The sequence below is a fragment of the Myotis myotis genome, unplaced genomic scaffold, assembly GCF_014108235.1.
Source record: "Myotis myotis isolate mMyoMyo1 unplaced genomic scaffold, mMyoMyo1.p scaffold_m19_p_11, whole genome shotgun sequence".
Classification (NCBI taxonomy): domain Eukaryota; kingdom Metazoa; phylum Chordata; class Mammalia; order Chiroptera; family Vespertilionidae; genus Myotis; species Myotis myotis.
Genome location: NW_023416315.1, coordinates 24,121,515 through 24,139,031, shown reverse-complemented (window position 1 = coordinate 24,139,031; position 17,517 = coordinate 24,121,515). Strand labels below are relative to the sequence as shown.

Sequence of the window (17,517 nt, the reverse complement as noted above, 5' to 3'; positions counted from 1 at the left end):
TGGTGGGCCTTTTCTTTATTGTTCTCTATATCAAAAAAAAAAAAAAGAATTAGAATCTTATAGCACCATATAACTAACCTTATAACTAAAATATATTTAATATATTTAAAGGTCCCTACAAATTAAATGCTGTATTAGGTCCCAGGCTAACTCCAGCACCTTACTCTGGATTCTGTTCTATACCCAGCACTGCGCTGAAGACTGAATGGAGCACAAAACCCAACCTCCACCCAAAGTTCTTGTGGGAAAGATAGTTAAGACTTCCGACCTGGAATATCCAAATAAATCCCCCGCTTATCTCAGCACAGGATTAGGGTTCCCACCTCAGGGAGCTCAAAGCCACGGCATGAGGACTTGGGCACTGCGGTGGGTAAATCCAGGGGTGCTCCTGGACTCCAGGTGGGCTTATGTCCCCCAGCCACCTTCTACAGCTGGACTGTCCTCACTAATGCCACTCACCCCACAGCCAAACACAAAGGAAAATATGTTAAGGACTTAGGCTTTACACCAAATCAACATGCCAACCCCCGGGCCTCCTGGGGCAGCAGCTCCCGGGGTTTGTTGGCAATCCCCCAAAACCGTGTCAATTCAAAGCAAAACAGCACGGACATCAATCTTTCCACGGGTTCACCCTCATTACTCACAATTTTATGTCTTGGGCCTCCTTATGCATAATCTCCAGAATAGACTTACAAGCCGCAGAGGTGCCTTCCGGGGTGGAGAGGATAGTAATGGACTTCTCAGCAGCGCCTGCGTTCTCTTTACGGTGGACATCGATCCTTAGGGTGGGTGAAGGGAGGGGAAAGCGAGGCTGTGAGGCACGCATTCACAGAGCGTTACAATGACCCACACCCACGTCAGGGCTCTGGGCAAGAGAGGAGTCACTTCCCTCAAGAGCATAAGCTCCCGATACACTGTCAACCGGATGCCTCAGAGAGGATTTTAATTCCGGGAACACTCCCCTCTCTCCTCACGCTGACCCAGCAGGGACCTGGTTTCATTCTGCCCAAGCTGCTACTGCTTCCGGCTCCCTTTTCGATGGCACAGAGCAAGCGTCTCCCATCGGAGAGCCTCGGTCCAGACAAGGGTTTTCTCCTCTGCTCTGAACCACACAGGACCTGGCCCTGGAGGGCGGGAGCTGGAGGCCCACAAACCAGATGGAACTCTTACTCCACGGTTTGCTCTCGCTGTCCATCGGATGAGCACATTCCACTCGCCCGTTTCCTTTCGCAAAGCTCACCCTGTATTTTGCCTCCTTCATAGAGGAAAGTCCACAACAAAACCTGAAGAGAAGGCAATTCAACTTCAAAGAAAAGCAAATGGCCAATTAATGCAATGTGTCAAACCTCACCAGTAATTATATACACACCAGTTAAAATAAGGTGTATTTTCTTCCAGACCTGCAATTATTTTGAGAGATAAAATTAAGTATTGGCAAGAGGATGGGGACTCTGGGCACACCCACACTTTTGGTGGGAATGTAGAACACCCTTGCAGGACCTATCAAAGCTAAAAAGCTTATCAACTTTGACTCAAGAATTCTACTTCTTGTAACATCTCCAGAGGCCGTCCCCCAGGTGTGTTGAGAGAGTGTTTTCACCGTCAGCACTGCTGTGGTGAAAGGGAAACTCTTTGCTATGGAAACTGTCCTGCACACTGCAGGGCTCAGCAGCATCCCTGGCTCAACCCACCAGATGCCATAGCTCATCCCTCGTCCCGTTGTGCTGACCAACAATGTCTCCAGACACTGCACGTGTCCACGGGGCTGAGCGGGTCACCCTGGGTGAAAACCACCAGCACAGAAACGTTCACTGCAGCATGATTTGTAGGAGAAAGAACACTGGGATTAACTTTAAAAGCTCACCAGGAAGAGATGATTAAATAGGAGTATACCCGACCTAGGGGGTGGGTAGGGGCTGGGAGGAGGAGGATGGAAGGGGGAAGATGGGAGATATCTGTAATACTATCAACAATAAAAAATATAATTAAAAAAAAGAAAAACTTCAGCATCAGGTAAATTAAACAAGCAAACAAATAATGAATGTATATCCATATCAGAGAGACGTTTAAAAACATGTGGTATAATTACAAATATCAACATTATGAGAGTCCCTGACCTTCTGTGAAAAAATACAATTCATACCATAAGATTTCTCCTTTAAAGCTACACTTGTTAGTAGATACCAGGAACAAACCCTATAAAGATACAACCCCAACTTAACAATGGCTACCATAGGGGGTAACATGAAGGGTCACCCTTTCCCCCCCCCCTCATTTGCATACGTGTTCATTTTGAATTAAATACAAAAATAAGAAGGGCCCTGGAGGCGGGGGCTGGGGAGACGTTCTAACACTATTGCGGGGTTGGATGGACCACAGCGGGGAGGGTTTGTGGGTGATGCCTGGGTCCCCCGCCCACTGAGGAGATGGATGAGGACGGGCTTCCTCTCATGGGGTCAGGCATTGACCTGACCAAGGTGCCAGCTACTCAACAGGAAAGAACGGCGGCATTTCTAAACCAGTTTGTGGTGCACACTGTGCAGTTCCTCAACCGCTTCGCCACAGTCTGTGAGGAGGAGCTGGCAGACCTTTCTCTTCGTATCCAGCAAATTGAAACAACTCTCAATATTTTAGATGCAAAGTTGTCATCTATCCCAGGCCTAGATGATGTCACAGTTGAAGTCTCCCCTGTAAGTGTCCCTGGAGTCACAAATGAAACCACTTCAGAGCCATCACAGCAGAACAGTTTACAAGAATCTGGACCACAGGAAAGTGAAGTAACAGCAGAAAATATCTTAACTGTAGCCAAGGATCCAAGATATGCCAGCTATCTCAAAATGGTTCCAGTGGGTGTCCCAGTGATGGCAATAAGAAACAAAATGATATCAGAAAGACTAGACCCAGATCTTCTCAAGAGGCCAGATGCTCCAGTGCCTGATGGCGAAGGTGAAAAAAATGCAGAAGAAAGTTCAGACAGTGAATCCTCTTTTAGTGACTAAGATTAACTTTCATAATAATTACAGATAACACGTGTAGAAGTACTTTACATCCTATCGGAAAGAGAGTCTGAACTTGACCTCTTTTTCAAAACAACATCAAGTGGCCAGATATTCACCACCAAGCTTCTTCAGTGCTAAAATTGTAATAATAATAAAGCATTTATAACCTGGCAAAAAAAAAAAAAAAAAGTCTGCTGTTGTTGAAAAGATACAAGAAAGAAAATCAACCATCCAAAAAACGGGGTTCAGTGAAATGAGACCTTCGTGAGTCCTTCTGGCCCCTCAGACACTAGAAGACAAAGAGCTGTGCAATTCCCCGTCGTGAGAACGGCCACTTCACCTTGCCAGTAAAATCGAGGTTTGGATTTCATTTTCCTAAATGTTGGCTGAAAACTGAAGACATATTTCAGAAGCAAAACCTATTGCTAAAAATAAGGGCAATGCAGAAATGAAACAAGTAAGAACTAACTCGAAATAACTAATTAAAACAGCACCTTAGACAGCACTCTCCTTCTCAGGCACCATTTTTCCAGCCACTATTTCAGAAATCCCCAGCCACCTCCAGCATTGCTTATCTTCTAGGAGGGGACACGGCAGACTCCCTCCTTCCAGGGCACTTCCACCCACTCACTGTGCTTGGGATCACTAGACTCTGATCCTCAGAGAGAAGGGTAACCCTCTGAGGCCGTGCCTGAAGCAGAGGACCCGATAACAACTAGTTTCAATGGCAAGAATTAATTGAATCCTCTGGATGTAACAAAAACTGCTTCCCTTCCCTCTCCATCCGCCATCCTCCATCCGGCATCTCCCTGCCTTAAATAAAACAGCTCAGTTTAAAGAAGCTCTTTCCTCTGACAAGGAAATGAATAGCATTAAAAAGACCCCTTCTAATCTGCCATGTGACGAGGAAGGCAAACCATTTCATAATGAGTTTCTGCAGGTAATGCTGAATCAAGGGAAGCAAGAAGCCCTTCCATTTTAGGATTAAAACCAGGCAAATTGAACATTAAAACTGATCTAGGCCCTGGCCGGTTTAGCTCAGTGGACAGAGCGTCGACGCATGGACTGAAGGGTCCTGGGTTCAATTCCCGTCAAGGCTTAAACCTCGGTTGCAGACTTGATCCCCATCCCTGGTTGGGGCAAGTGTGGGAGGCAACCAATCGATGTGTCTCTCTCACTCTCTCTAAAAAAATTCAATGTAACGTATCCTCAGGTTAGGATTTAAAAACAAACAAACAAAATACTGATCTAGGCTATGGTACCACTGTCTTCCCATCTCATACATGATGAGGTCAAGGGCCATTGATTCTGCACAAAGGTACCCAACACCATACGCCTCCTGCTTCAAAGCAGGGACGGCAGGGTCAGCCATCACTCTACAGGTGGAGTCCCCCCCCCCCCATCACAAACCCAGTTCTCTGGGGTTCTGCAGGAACAAGCAGCAGTTAGCTCAGTGCAGGCACGGTGCCTACAATGAATACGGATGTCCTCTGAAGCCTGCTGGAGCCAACTCAGCACCGCAGCTGCACTTTCAGGAAAAGTCTCCTGAACTCCTTGGACCACATGAAATGGAATCAATGTCCTTACTACATTTAAAAACCAAAATAATCCGCAGCCATCTCGTACCTGGCCCCAGGCCATTCCCCGGGCGCTTGGCAAAGAGCGACTGACCCCAGCGAGGTCTGTGTGCAGCCGCTTCTCCCTCGTACACCTGGCTCTTCGGGAAACGGCAGCAGCACCCCAGGATGTGCCCGGAAGCACTGCCCAGAACCAGGGTAGGGACAGGCCCATCCCAGCTTCTCAGGGTCAAAATAGCCACATATAGTATCACAGGTTGGTCAATAAAGCAAAGCAACTAATACACGATTCAGGGAGTCACATTTCACTCATCTGCCAAATACGAGAACCTCTCACATATCAGGCAGCCTGCTCAGCACAGTGGAAAATCATCACACACAGCTCTGCTTGCTGCTCCTGAAAAGTTAGCTCCAGGGTTTGGCCAAGAATCACCAAGTCCCTTCAACTCTGCAAGTGCAAACTCCCAACCAAGATGCTGAAGAACGAGCCATCCCAGCTACAGGGCATACTCATGGGATAAATCTGAACCATAGGCTGGATGATTCTTTACTCAAGTAAAGCAAGACTGAAAAACTACCTCTATCCTGGACCCAGAAAATTACTTCCAAAAACAAAAAGGTAGGTATTGCCGGGGGTTGGGGAGCAGAGAATAACCTAGAAGCTGCCCTTCTGTTTGCCAGGATCTTTCACATCGCAAGTGGATTAGGTATCATTTGCTTTCCATTAACATGTGAAAATTTGAGGTTCCCCTTTGAGACTGATATTTAGTCCCGTATTTGTATAAAATAAACACTAAGATATCAAAGTCGCAAGGTTTTGCCAGATTCCCAAGTACTGGCAGGGATCATGACCACGTTCACAAGACCGAGTACCATACAACACGCTGTTACTAAGATTCGGGGGAAACATTACCGCCCACCACACACTCGGAATACTCACTTAGATTGAGTCTGTTTGGTGATGTTCCGAATGGTGGCACCTTCTTTTCCTATAATGGCTCCAACGAACTGGGTGGGGACTAGCAGGCGTAGAGGCAGGTCACAGGGTTTCTGCTTGGACACCGATCCTGGAGAGCCCTGTCTCGATGAGCCCCTCTGCCCAAACCCGCGGCGGCCTCGGGGCTGCTGCGAAGCGTTCTGCTGGGAGGCCATCTCGTCCGGGATGTAGGCTACTTTCAACGTGAAGTTCTCCAGCTGGAATCCATTCAGTTTGTCTAACGCTCTGAAAGTTGACGAGGAGCAAGGGTGGGAAGAGAAATCGAACTTTATAATAAACCCTTCAGCAAAGCAATACCTATATCTCCTCCACTCAGGAGCATTGGCTCAAAATCTTCTGAATAAAAAGCCACAGAACAGGTAACCCAGAGCAACTTAACACCCTAACACCCCACCCCACCACACACACACACACACACATACACACACACACACACAAACCTGACAAGTTTCCAAAGGGAACATATTTGTCATCTAATGAAAAATAGAAAAAATTTGTCAAAATTCACATAAAACATTACATCAGTGTCAGGTGTACACATAAGGACTCGATAGTTGCCTATAATGTGAAATGATCACATCTGTCTGGCTAACATCTGTCATCGCACATAGTTACAGAATGTTTTTTTCTTGTGATGAGAATTTTAAGATCTCTCTCAGGAACTTTCAAATATGCAATACAGTTGTATTAACTCCAGTTAACAGGCTGTGCATCACACCCCCATGATCTACTTGTTTTATAACTGGAAGGAGTACCTTTGCTCCCTCACCCATTTGCCCACTGCTTATCTCAGATATCCACCAATCTAATCTATGAACTTGTGTTTGTTTGGGTGTGTGTGTGACTGGCTTTTTTTTAGACTCTACATGTGAGACCATATTGTGCTTATCTTTCTCTGCCTGACCTCTTCCTGACTTATCTCACTTAACATAACATCCTCAAGGCCCATCCACGTTACTGCATTGCCAGCATTTCATTCCTTTTCATGGCTGAATGCTATTCCGTTGTGTATATATACACACCAGGCTTTCTTTATCACTCATCCATTGATGGACACTAAGTTGTTTCCATATCTCAGCTACTATAAATAATGCTGCAATTGAAACTCTTCATTAAGCCATTAACCCAAAAGGTCAGTAACAGCGGAGGAGCCAGAGAAGGGAGTGGGCAGATCTCGTCCAGGCTAGTCTTTCCAAGTCAGAAGGGAGGAGATGTTGGAAATATGCACCTCCCTCGCTTCATCTTCTTATAAAATACAAACATTAGACAGCATAAGCTACACAGGACAGATCTCTCTCAAACTCTCACAGGAGATGGATAGGATTTGATACTCAGGATTATCACTCAACACATTCTCAGCACCTACCATGTGCCAGCCCCTACTATGCACCATCCCTGAGCAAACAGCAGCCCTGACCTTCTGGAGTTCATGGTCTGGCCTGGGGTAGAGAGGCAGGGTGATGATGGGCCAAACGAAGCTATTTTCTACCTTATCTATCTGCCCATCCGTGCACTTCTCTACTGTGAGAGGAGCCTTACTGCATTGTTTTGTTGTGTTTTTGTTTTTGTTTTTGTTTTTTTCATTTTGAATGTTACTATGGAAAAGTACCAAATCTTAAGAGTCCATCTCAATGAGTTTTCAGAAGGTCAGCCTGCAACCCAAATCCAGAGCAAGGATACACCAGCGCACCAAAGCCCACCAGTACCTCCCTAGACTTCAAATACCATAGACTGATTCTGTTTTAAAAGTCTAGGTAAATAAGTATATATTAGTACATATGTTATGTGCTCTCATGTCTGGCCTCTTTTATTTACCAGGCTTATAAGCTTTACTCAAGTTGTTGTTTTTTACCTCACTTAAGTATTTTAAAAGTGGAGAACGCAATAAAAAACGGACAGAGACGATATCACCAAGACACCAAAAGCAACACAAACACACTTTTCATAATACACACTCCCAAGTACACAACAAAATTAAAAACAAACAAAGGTCCCACGCTTTCCTAAGGTTACTCAGATTCTGTCCCAATGGGCTTTGAGTTCAGCCCCGGAAGGCAAAGACAGGCATGAAATGGTCTCTCCCTAGTTTGCTCAGTGGTCATTTCTGGTTCCCATATTGCTTTCCTTATGTGGAGATCTTTCTATTTTGACTTAGATGGAACAGGAGGGTGGCAAAGAGATGGCCCCACCACCAGAAAGGGCACCAAAAGGACGGAGCCAGAACTCAGGCCTGGACAGCCAGATGGAGCGCGTGTCCTGGGGACCCAGCCTCGGGCCCTCTTCTCCCTCGTCAACCCCCTTCCCTCACTGTCCCACAGAACCGAGGATGAATTCGTCACAATAGGTCCAAGAAATACAGAAACACAAAGAAAGGAGCAGGATATTTCTGCCACTAGCACCAACCCACCAAGACCCTTCCTGGAATCACTGCTGACCACCATAACTTCTGCAAACAGACCACTTCTTTCCCTGTTTATATCAAATGTATGTTCAGCATCTGACATAACTGGGATCATGATGTATGTAATTTGTGTTTTGCTTTTTTCCCAAATATACCTTGGGATGTTTCCATGTGATGTCTATGACAGAGGGCATTCTTTCCATAAGCTTATACAGTGATAGGAGGCACATGGCACAAATTATTTTACCAACGTCCTGATAACAGAACCGTAAGTTAACCTATTAATCCTTGCTTTCTCCCTCTCCCCTTTTTTCTTAAGGGAAATGTAAATTAAGGGCATTAATTTGGTTTTCTTATTGTTGTTAATCTGTCTTATTCGAGGATATTTTTCCATTGATTTTTGGAGAGAGGGGGGAAGGGAGGGGAAGGGACAGAGAGAAAGGAACATCTATGTGAGAGAAATACATCGACTGGTTGCCTCCCGCACGCACCCGGACCAGGTCCAGGGATCCAGCCTGCAACCAAGGTACGTGTCCTTGACCAGAATCAAACCCGGGACCCTTCAGTCCACAAGCCAACGCTCTATCCATTGAGCCAAACCAGCTAGGGCTAGTTTGGTTATTTCTGAAGGAGGACAACCGCTAAGAAATTGTATTGATATTTATGATGTATACTTTTTATAGAAAGTTGGAGCTGCAGAAGTCTCAACCAATTAGATTTTCCTTCTAAACAACTTTAAACCTTTTTCAAGGCCAGGAGAAGCTCATCACTGAGGTTCTTTCAGAAACCCACAGAAACATGGGCCCAGTGAGGGAGTCAACTGTACCTACAGGCACTCAGAGCAACGGGCTCAGCACACTCCTTTCCTACTGCAAACAGTATAGCTGACTTCAGAAGGAAGTTCTGAGCGTGGAATTCAGTCAGTAATGTTACAAAAAGTACCTATTTCTTTCTGGAGTGAGACAGGCGGACACTGACGTCACTCTCAGGGAGGCGAACCTCAGGTCCTCAGCGCCTGTGGTGTTCTGGGGCTCAGCCAGTCACATGCTCCTAAGTGCCAGCTCCTCGACTGGGCATAAAACTGAAACGTGAAACTTCATGTGCTGCTTCTAGAAGATTGTTGTTGTTTATTTCTTGTTTTCCTGGGGGGTTTTGGGGAGGGGGAAAGATTTTCTCACGGGGGAGGTCAGAAGGCACGATGCTCCGGTACCCAGTATACTGTCTGGGCCCCAAAGGCCCCCAATGCATACATACTGGGTGTCCCCCATGTGACTGCCCACTGGCAGTTTCCGACCCCTCAAACCACAGCACTCATCGGGCAGAGCCGAAGAAGTACAGGAGTGACCTAACGCAAGCAAGGCGTTCCGTGACCAAAGACTCCACGTTTCTCAGTAAGTGAAACACGGAACCCTTTCTGTGCACAGTCTGCTGCTCAGCTCTGTCCTTTGGTGGCGGGCTGAGCCCATGGGTAGAACATTACAGAACTTTCACAAACATACTGCCTATGTGGGAAATGGCTCACCTGTCCAAATTTCAAATGCTGGGCTAGGAAACAGAAGCATGGCGAAGATGAGACTTTTAATAACACTCTCGAGAGCGGGCGCCCATTGTACAGGAACACACGTGGGGCAGGGAGCATAGCCGATATATTTAGTCCCTCCTCCGGTCCCTCATTGGCTGAGGACTATTTTGGTCACCTGTTTCCTAATAGGTTGCCTACATCTTACTGTCTCCCATTGGATTATTTAAGAAAATGGGATGGGGCCTTTTCTAGTTGCCTTCACCTCCTTGTCTAGGGAAATCTTCCTAGGACATGTGCTATCAGCCATGGGTACAGCTCTCATCCTCTCTCCCCACCCCCACATCCTGTTTGCTCTGGGGAAATTCAAGAGCCGCCTGGCCACATGCTGTTTCTTTTCTACGAAGGTAAGTCAGAGGCATGCTTCTTACATACATACGACACATATGGTGAGAAGGTGACGGTGTTCACGAGATTTGTGGTGGTGATCATTTCACAATGTATACAAATATCAAATCATGTGGGATGCCTGAAACTAAAATAACGTTATATGCATCTATTACATCTCAATTTAAATGAACAACTGTCATAATTATTAAAACATATGCATTCAGCTCAGCAGAATCAAGGGTGTTTTTCCAAGCGTGCTCCTCAGGACCCTGTTTCCCGTCTTCCCCGGCTCTGCTCTGCCGCTAATCTGAGTCACTCGGGAGATCCTGAGTACTAGTAGTTTTGCTAGTCAGTAGCAATAACTATTGATAAGAAATTTATTAGGGCAGATCACAGTTTAGGGAGCTTTGAGAGAGAGCGGATATGTAGTTTAACTTAAGGATGAGGGAGGAAGGAGAGAGAAGAAATGAGACCAGAGAAGAATTTAAACTCATTGAAGGGCACACACACACACACCTTAGTAGTGAAAAGAGGCTGAACTAGAGACCAGAATTCTAGTCCAGCTAAAACAATAAGTAGCCATGTAACCTTGGAAAGGTCATATTCTTATTCGGCGCTAGGTTCCTCACCTACAAAACGCAGCAATTCGATTTAGGATCGCTTTCAACTCAAAAATTCCATGTCTAGAATTTCTGTTTTCTTCTTCCCAGACCTTACTGCTGTATATAGCACAGATTCTAACAAAATGAGGTTTAACCATTATTGAAAAGTCACACAATTCAGTTTTCTGCTTGTGCCAAGAATGTAAGGTCGAGGCATACAATTGAATAATAATTACTGGAAGCCTGGTAACAGCACTGCAGGGATGCAACTTAAGGAAATAATTACTGCCAAAGCTCGAAGATTTACCTCCGAAGGACTTTACACAATTACACTGGTTCTACAAGCACACACGCACATACCCAAAAAGCAAAAACAACAAGAACCCTGCACACCACCTGTGTTACAGAGGACTGACACATCGACCGTGGTAGGGGCGAAACGCTATGTAGCGATTACCAACAGTATAAAGACAGGCAACGGAAATAACGAAACGCTACAGAGGATCTTGGTGATTTTAGAAGTTATGACACATGAGACAAAGTCTACAAAACTTGATGGTTATCTCTGAATGGCAAAATGGCAAGAAACTCCTTTGTCTTACTGCTCTGTTACTTCTTCTTCCAGAATAAAATCTTCTAGTTACATGATTTTTACAGTTTAAGGGTGATTTTCCTTCTCTTAGCCATCAGCCAAGATGTTGAAAACACTTCTAACCATCACAGTGTACACCGGATGTGGGTCTTCAAACTGACACAGAAGGATCTTCGATGATAGCTTCACAATATAAACAAACTATACTCCGATTCCCTAACGAAAATAAACATCAGAAATAAGAGCCCAAAAGAAAAGAAAGTATAAAAATTAAATGCCTGCAAATTCTGAAGGGTTATTTCCTTGTCACACATGACAGATCCCCCAGGGAGCGATGGCTACCTTGGACGATGTTACCTGAGCATCTCTGGGAGGAAATGGGTGTCTCGAGGCCCCAGCCTTTCTCCCTCCAGGAACAAGTGATACTAAATACTTTCTCTGTTTTTAATGATTTATTTTTTGTTTTTATTATTTTTATTCATTTTATTATTTTAATAATCCAAGACTTCAAGTTAAAACAAATAGGTATCTCCTAGTAATATAGTACTCTAAACCTTTGATTTTTCTAACCACAAGGTGGCAGGAATTTCCATGTTAAATTCTGTCTTAGAGACAGCCTTATTGAGGAATCAATCTTCTTAAAAGTGGCATTTTATAGAGGTTTAAGTAACAAAAAGAGGCAGCCACAAAAGCCTTTAAACTAGGTCCTAACTCTGAGTATCAGCGGCCAGTCATTATCTGGAATGGAGTATAAATGAAGTATACTGAGCAAGAACAGAGTATCATCAGCAGAAATGAAAAAGGTTGGAAAACACTTAATAGCTGCTAACTTTGGAGTTCTTGCGAGGTATGATGATAGGTGTTTTGGAAGCGCTGCATAGGTTCTCTCAACAGCCTCATGAGCTAAGAACTGTAATTATTTCCACTTTACAGGCAGGTGTGAACTAAGACAGATCAACTTGACCAGAGTGACAGCCAAGAGTGGTGGCACGGAGGTCACCCCATGGACTCTGGAATGTGAACTCCAAGCCTCCACGCTCTGCCCACCCCCACACCAGCACATCCCAGCTACACAGACTCCCAAGTATCAGGCGCAAGGAAAGAAAAGTCAACTGAGAATACCGACTCCGCCCGCATGACCTGAAGAGGTGAGCTTTGAACGGGCTCTTATTCCTGATGCTTATTTTTGTTAGGGCAAGGAAAAGGCAAGGGAATCACACCACACTGGTTTAGGCAGCAGGTGGCTGTGCGCAGCCCAGAGGACAGGCGTGCAGGGCTCAGTGGAGCAAGTCCTGGAGGGACCACCTTCCCAGCTCAAACCACCTGCAGCTGCTCTAAAAGCAGCCCAGAACCAGTGGGTTGGGCAAGAATTACTACTATTTCCTTGGTGCCCATGTGCTAGGCCATTTGATAAGCCTGTTTTTCTATAAATATGTGCCTAAATGAATGACTACATTGGTTTCTTGTCAGCTCTCATTTTGTAGCTCAGAAAACTGAAGCTCAGAGCGGTCAGGGTTACAGTCAGAGGCATCCAAGGAGTGAAAGACCCGATGCCTCGCAAATAAAATCAATTCTCACAGAATGAGAATGTACTCCCCATCTCTTTAAAAAAAAAAAAAAAACTTACTAGAAAATGTTCATAACACTGTATCACAAGACTGACTTTTCCATTCTTTAAATCTATTAACTTCCTCTGAATTTTTTTCTAATACTCTTTGCTCTTTGGAATTTTTGAGGGAGAGAAAACCCAATATTCTTATAAGGAAACTCAACGTGGGCAAGAATTAAAATCAGGTGATCCCTCTCCAAATACACTTTCACCAGTGGGAGGCCCATCCCTGAGGACAGGGTTCTGCCTTTAGTCACCGGCAACATTTGGTCAATACGTAGTTGCTATTCATTGAATGACTATTAGAAAAAGAGATGCAAAGAGCATTTCCCTCACTGAAATGCCCATTTATTTGTTTGGGGTATTTAATTACTGAAATGACAGATTCCTAACAGCCTTTTTCTTTCCCCTTGGGACCAACAGGGCAGGGCAACCTCTAACACTTGTAAAAAACGTCTCCACGTGCAGTTTGCCATCAGGGTGGGATTACGTGCAGCAGCGATTCTGCCGTGGTTCCCAGCCACAGTCGGCCCCTCCTGTGCTTGTCTCAGTGCTTGGAATGCAGAGGCTGCTAAATGTCAGCCAGTTCCGACTCAAGTTCAAAACCAGCAAACGTTCTCCCATGCGGCTGTTAGTATCGTCCAGTTAGCTGGCTATCCTCACCTAAGTTTTCAAACAGGACAACTAGGACAGGCCTCTGACAATCTCCAAATACCCTTGGGGTTAGCATGTCACCCCACAGTTTCCATCTAACAGAGTTGGCTGTAGCAAGCACTTATTGGAGATCTCTGTAAAGACAAACGGAGTCTGCGTTCTCACTGTCCTCACTCTGACCTCTGCCCCCGTCTACTTGGGTATAAAACGTGAAAATTTTCTGTTCTTCCCTTGTACACAATTTTGTTGAAGAATAAGGTTGGTAAACATCAGTTTTACAACTCACACCACAATTTCTAAGATGTCCAAAAACTGTAAATTTTTTTTTTAAAATGAGTGAAAGATACAAACAGAAGGAAAAGCAGAATATTTTTAAATCTCTTAAAGTCTCATTAAAAATGAATCTCAGAAGTCTCATTTTTTAGGGAAAAAAGTGAAATGAACATAAGTAGATACTGCTTTTCACACACAGGATCAGCTAAGCCTGGTTCAGCCCTGTGTTAGGGAGTCAGGAGAACGCACACTCACATGGACCGATGGGGATTTAAACTAGTTCAGAGTCTATGAAAGAGAACTTGCCAACATTTTAAAAAATTTTAATAAGTATCTTGATCTATTTCTAGGAATTAACCCACACCCATATTCACACACATGCAAAATGACGTGCAAAAAAGAGATTCTCTACCACAGCAATTTTCAAACCGGTGTGCAGCAAGAACTACTAAAACATGCAGTGCCTGACTATTTAGTCGGCAGCACTGCCCTCTTTTCCCTTAGATTGTCAAATAAAAAAATGACAACAGCCAGGACGATAGCCATCTGGTGAGTCAAAACTTCACCTATTCTTTTGTCAGATCAGCGACAAATATCATCTATTTTTTGGTGTGCAGCAGAAATTTAGCAATTACTTTGTGTGCCATGAGCGGGAAGGGGAAAATCGCTACACTCCAGCCTTTCTCATAACTGCAAGAGACTCGAAAATAAGCTAAACATTCAATTGGGACTAAGTCATTCTGTGTTCATACAATGGAATTCTGTGCAGCTTTAAAAAACACTCAAGTGCTATGGTATCATTTGTGTAAAAAGGAGAAAAAATAGACACACACGTTTGTCTTCCACATGGTTGTCTTCAAGAAAGTTGGGGAACAAAACTAGGGGGGAGAGCTGCACATATACATCTTTGGACCTTTACGTTTTTGACCATGTGAGCATTACTCACATATAAAAACTGAAGTCCCACTGTGTGATGCAAATTTCCATCTCCTCGCCAGCCCTATCTTTCCTCTCCTGGCTCCTCCAGGGGTGGGCACTGCCTGTGGTCAGCTAGCTCGATCACCTTTCCCCTTCAGGGCTCAGGTCGGCCAGTGTGGTCTCTCCTTTCCCCTTTCCCATGCAGAGGGCAGACAGCTGTCCCTGCCTGCACCGTGTCTGGAGCGGTGAAGACTGCCATGGTCCCTGACACTCAGCTCTCTGCTGCTGGGCACCCTGCATGCCATTCCTGTTTGCAGTATGAGCCGACAGGTCAAAAGCAGTATTTGTGGGACCCTCATTTTCTCTCTCTAGTGTTCAGTCAGTTCATTAGATCATTCCCAAGCCTACAGAAGTGTTTTTCCTAAGGAAGATTGTTTTATCTGTAAAGTTTAGCCTCCCCATTGCATTGGAATACATTTTTTCCCCACCAATCTAAAATCAAATTACATTGGTTCAATGTCTGCACACTCCTAAATGGCAACAGAACCATTAGGAAAATCAGGGAGCAAGAAAACAACATTTAACACTGTTGTTTAACACATGACCCACTTACCAGCTTTGAATAAAACAGCAATAATGCATGTCTCATTATCAATAAGGGGAAAATCTTAATGTAATTTGATGGTACCCAGGTCACAGCTTTTTGCAAATAGGGTGCAGTTCAGCTTCATCCCATATCCATCTACCACTATATACTGAAAAGGTAATAAAACTTTAATGCAAATTCTTATCATACCGTTAAACATTAAAAGATTTGCAAGGTCAAACTTGGCAAAATAAAGTTTATTTCTGCTGTCCACTGGGCCAAAATATAAGTACTATACTTAACCTGCTTACTATCCACATAGATAAAAAGTGTCAGTCTGCTTACTGTCTGGCTTGGTCCTTACTGGAATAGGTTACGTTTACGACTGCAGTTTCCGAGTCAGTGTTCACTGGAGGGAGAAAAAAAGGAAGAGAAAGAAAAAAGTTAGTCTTCTTTTTACTTCCCCCCTTTTACAAATTTGAAAGCAATTGAGAAGACGTGTACCTTGCTCACAGCTTTCCACCACTCCATACTGGCCTAGTAAACTATCCAGCACCTATCAGGAGGGGGGGAGAAAATTACAGATTTTCAGTTTCCCAAGGTATTACGAGGGCAGAAATGTTTGAAAATCACAAAGAACTGTGATGAAAAAGAGCCCCCAAAATCAACTGGGTTCTGGACTATCATAGTGAGGGACGGGCACCATTGTGGGGTCCCCTCTCCTGCATCTCCCTGACTGTAGGCTCATTTCCTGGGGATAATGAAGCAGTGAGGCAGCTCAGCACTGCTCACAGCCACAGCCGCCCGGTCCAAGGCTGGAGCAGGAGGAAGCATCTATTTCCCATGCAGACAGCAACGCATCATCACACTTCCTCCTTGTATACAGAGTCACGAGACAAGGGCCACATCAATTTTCATCTTTAAGATGTTCCTTCTCAAAGAACTTCCTTTTATAGCTAAAATGGACGCATCGGAACGGACGACTCTCAAGGCAGGCCAGCAAAATGAAGAAAGAGCATAGCTGATCCTCTACCTGGAGCTAGAGACTAAGCTGAGTGGTATATCAATACTTGGAAAAAGTATTAAAAAAAAAAAAAGAAGTGAGCATTTCTAAATCTATACTAGACTGGAAACGCACAACTTGAAACTGTTTTAGCATCTTTCCTGTGGCTGCATTACTCCATTGTGCATGTTAGTCTCATGAGAGGCTGTGAAAGCAGCACCGACATTTTATCAGACCATGAACTGTGGGTGTACATCTCATCAGTACAAACTAAATCCACTGTCTTTCACTGCCAAGAACTATAAAAAGATTTTTTTTTCAAAGGTAAACCAAAGTGAGTTTCTATTAATTTACAGGGAACCAATTATTCATTAATTTAATTGCAAACTTTGAAGGACGGGCCCTTGAGAACGTGTTCTGGCCCCCAGAACACAGTAAAGCATCAGAAATGCACTAAAGAGTCAGGGTAATTTCCTATAAACTTTAAGCAACTTCTTCTAAAGCAGTGGTTCTCAACCTTCCTAATGCCGCGACCCTTTAATACAGTTCCTCATGTTGTGGTGACCCCCAACCATAAAATTATTTTCGTTGCTACTTCATAACTGTAATTTTGCTACTGTTATGAATTGTAATGTAAATATCTGATATGCAGGATGTATTTTCATTGTTACAAATTGAACATAATTAAAGTGTAGTGATTAATCACAAAAACAATATGTAATTATATATGTGTTTTCCGATGGTCTTAGGCGACCCCTGTGAAAGGGTCGTCGACCCACAAAGGGGTTGCGACCCACAGGTTGAGAACCGCTGTTAAAGGAACATTTATCTTATGTGGTATCTTTCAGGCTTTTGTCTACTGATTCCGATTTGAAAACTATAGGCAGGTATGTCTGAGGATAAGTTTTTTTATTTTACTGATATAATGAATTAAAATTTCCCCATTTTAAGTAAGGTTAATACCTATTTGTGAATGGGGAATCGTTACATTTTTTCATAGTGACATTTTGATGTGAATTTCCTTTGAGTGGGGCCTATTAATAGAAGCACACTAATCTTTGTCTCTAATTACAGCTGCTGTTAAATCAAAAAGCTTAATCTTTAATTCAGAGCACTCAGCTGACCACATGTCATTTCATGTGTCTGTCTCAGCCACTAGGATGAACAATCACATGAACAGGAATTTCTGTTCACTGTACTGTCCCTGGCACCTGGAATGTACAGGCACGGAAAGACATTCCCATAGCCCATAAGTGAAGTAAGTGCTTCTCGGGAGGAAATTCTAGTATAGCTTACTAGGAACGGTATCCAGTAGTGTTCACCTGTTTCAGAGGTGAATTGACATGCATGTCACGTTGATCACAGACATCTTTTATAAAGGCAAAAAATAAAAATAA

General features: G+C 44.0%; 2 protein-coding genes across 2 annotated transcripts in view; one reads left to right on the top strand and one right to left on the bottom strand.

Moving 5' to 3' along the window:
* The window catches only part of IGF2BP3 (insulin like growth factor 2 mRNA binding protein 3), a 107,538-nt gene that overhangs the window by 21,435 nt on the left and 68,586 nt on the right, over positions 1-17,517 (bottom strand). The window contains exons 4-7 of the mRNA XM_036327896.1: positions 15,622-15,673; positions 15,463-15,526; positions 5,517-5,798; positions 645-779 (exon numbers count right to left, since the gene is read on the bottom strand). Coding sequence (XP_036183789.1) covers positions 645-779; positions 5,517-5,798; positions 15,463-15,526; positions 15,622-15,673 — 533 coding nt within the window. The remainder of the gene's footprint in view (positions 1-644; positions 780-5,516; positions 5,799-15,462; positions 15,527-15,621; positions 15,674-17,517) is intronic.
* LOC118666123 (WASH complex subunit 3-like) lies at positions 2,342-3,185 on the top strand. Its single transcript, XM_036327895.1, has one exon. It carries the CDS (start codon positions 2,427-2,429, stop codon positions 2,997-2,999), a length of 573 nt encoding a protein of 190 aa, XP_036183788.1. The 5' UTR covers positions 2,342-2,426; the 3' UTR covers positions 3,000-3,185.

What these genes read in the sequence shown, in the direction of transcription:
- LOC118666123 (XM_036327895.1), top strand. Translation starts at nt 2,427, where the DNA reads ATGGATGAGGACGGGCTTCCTCTCATGGGGTCAGGCATTGACCTGACC.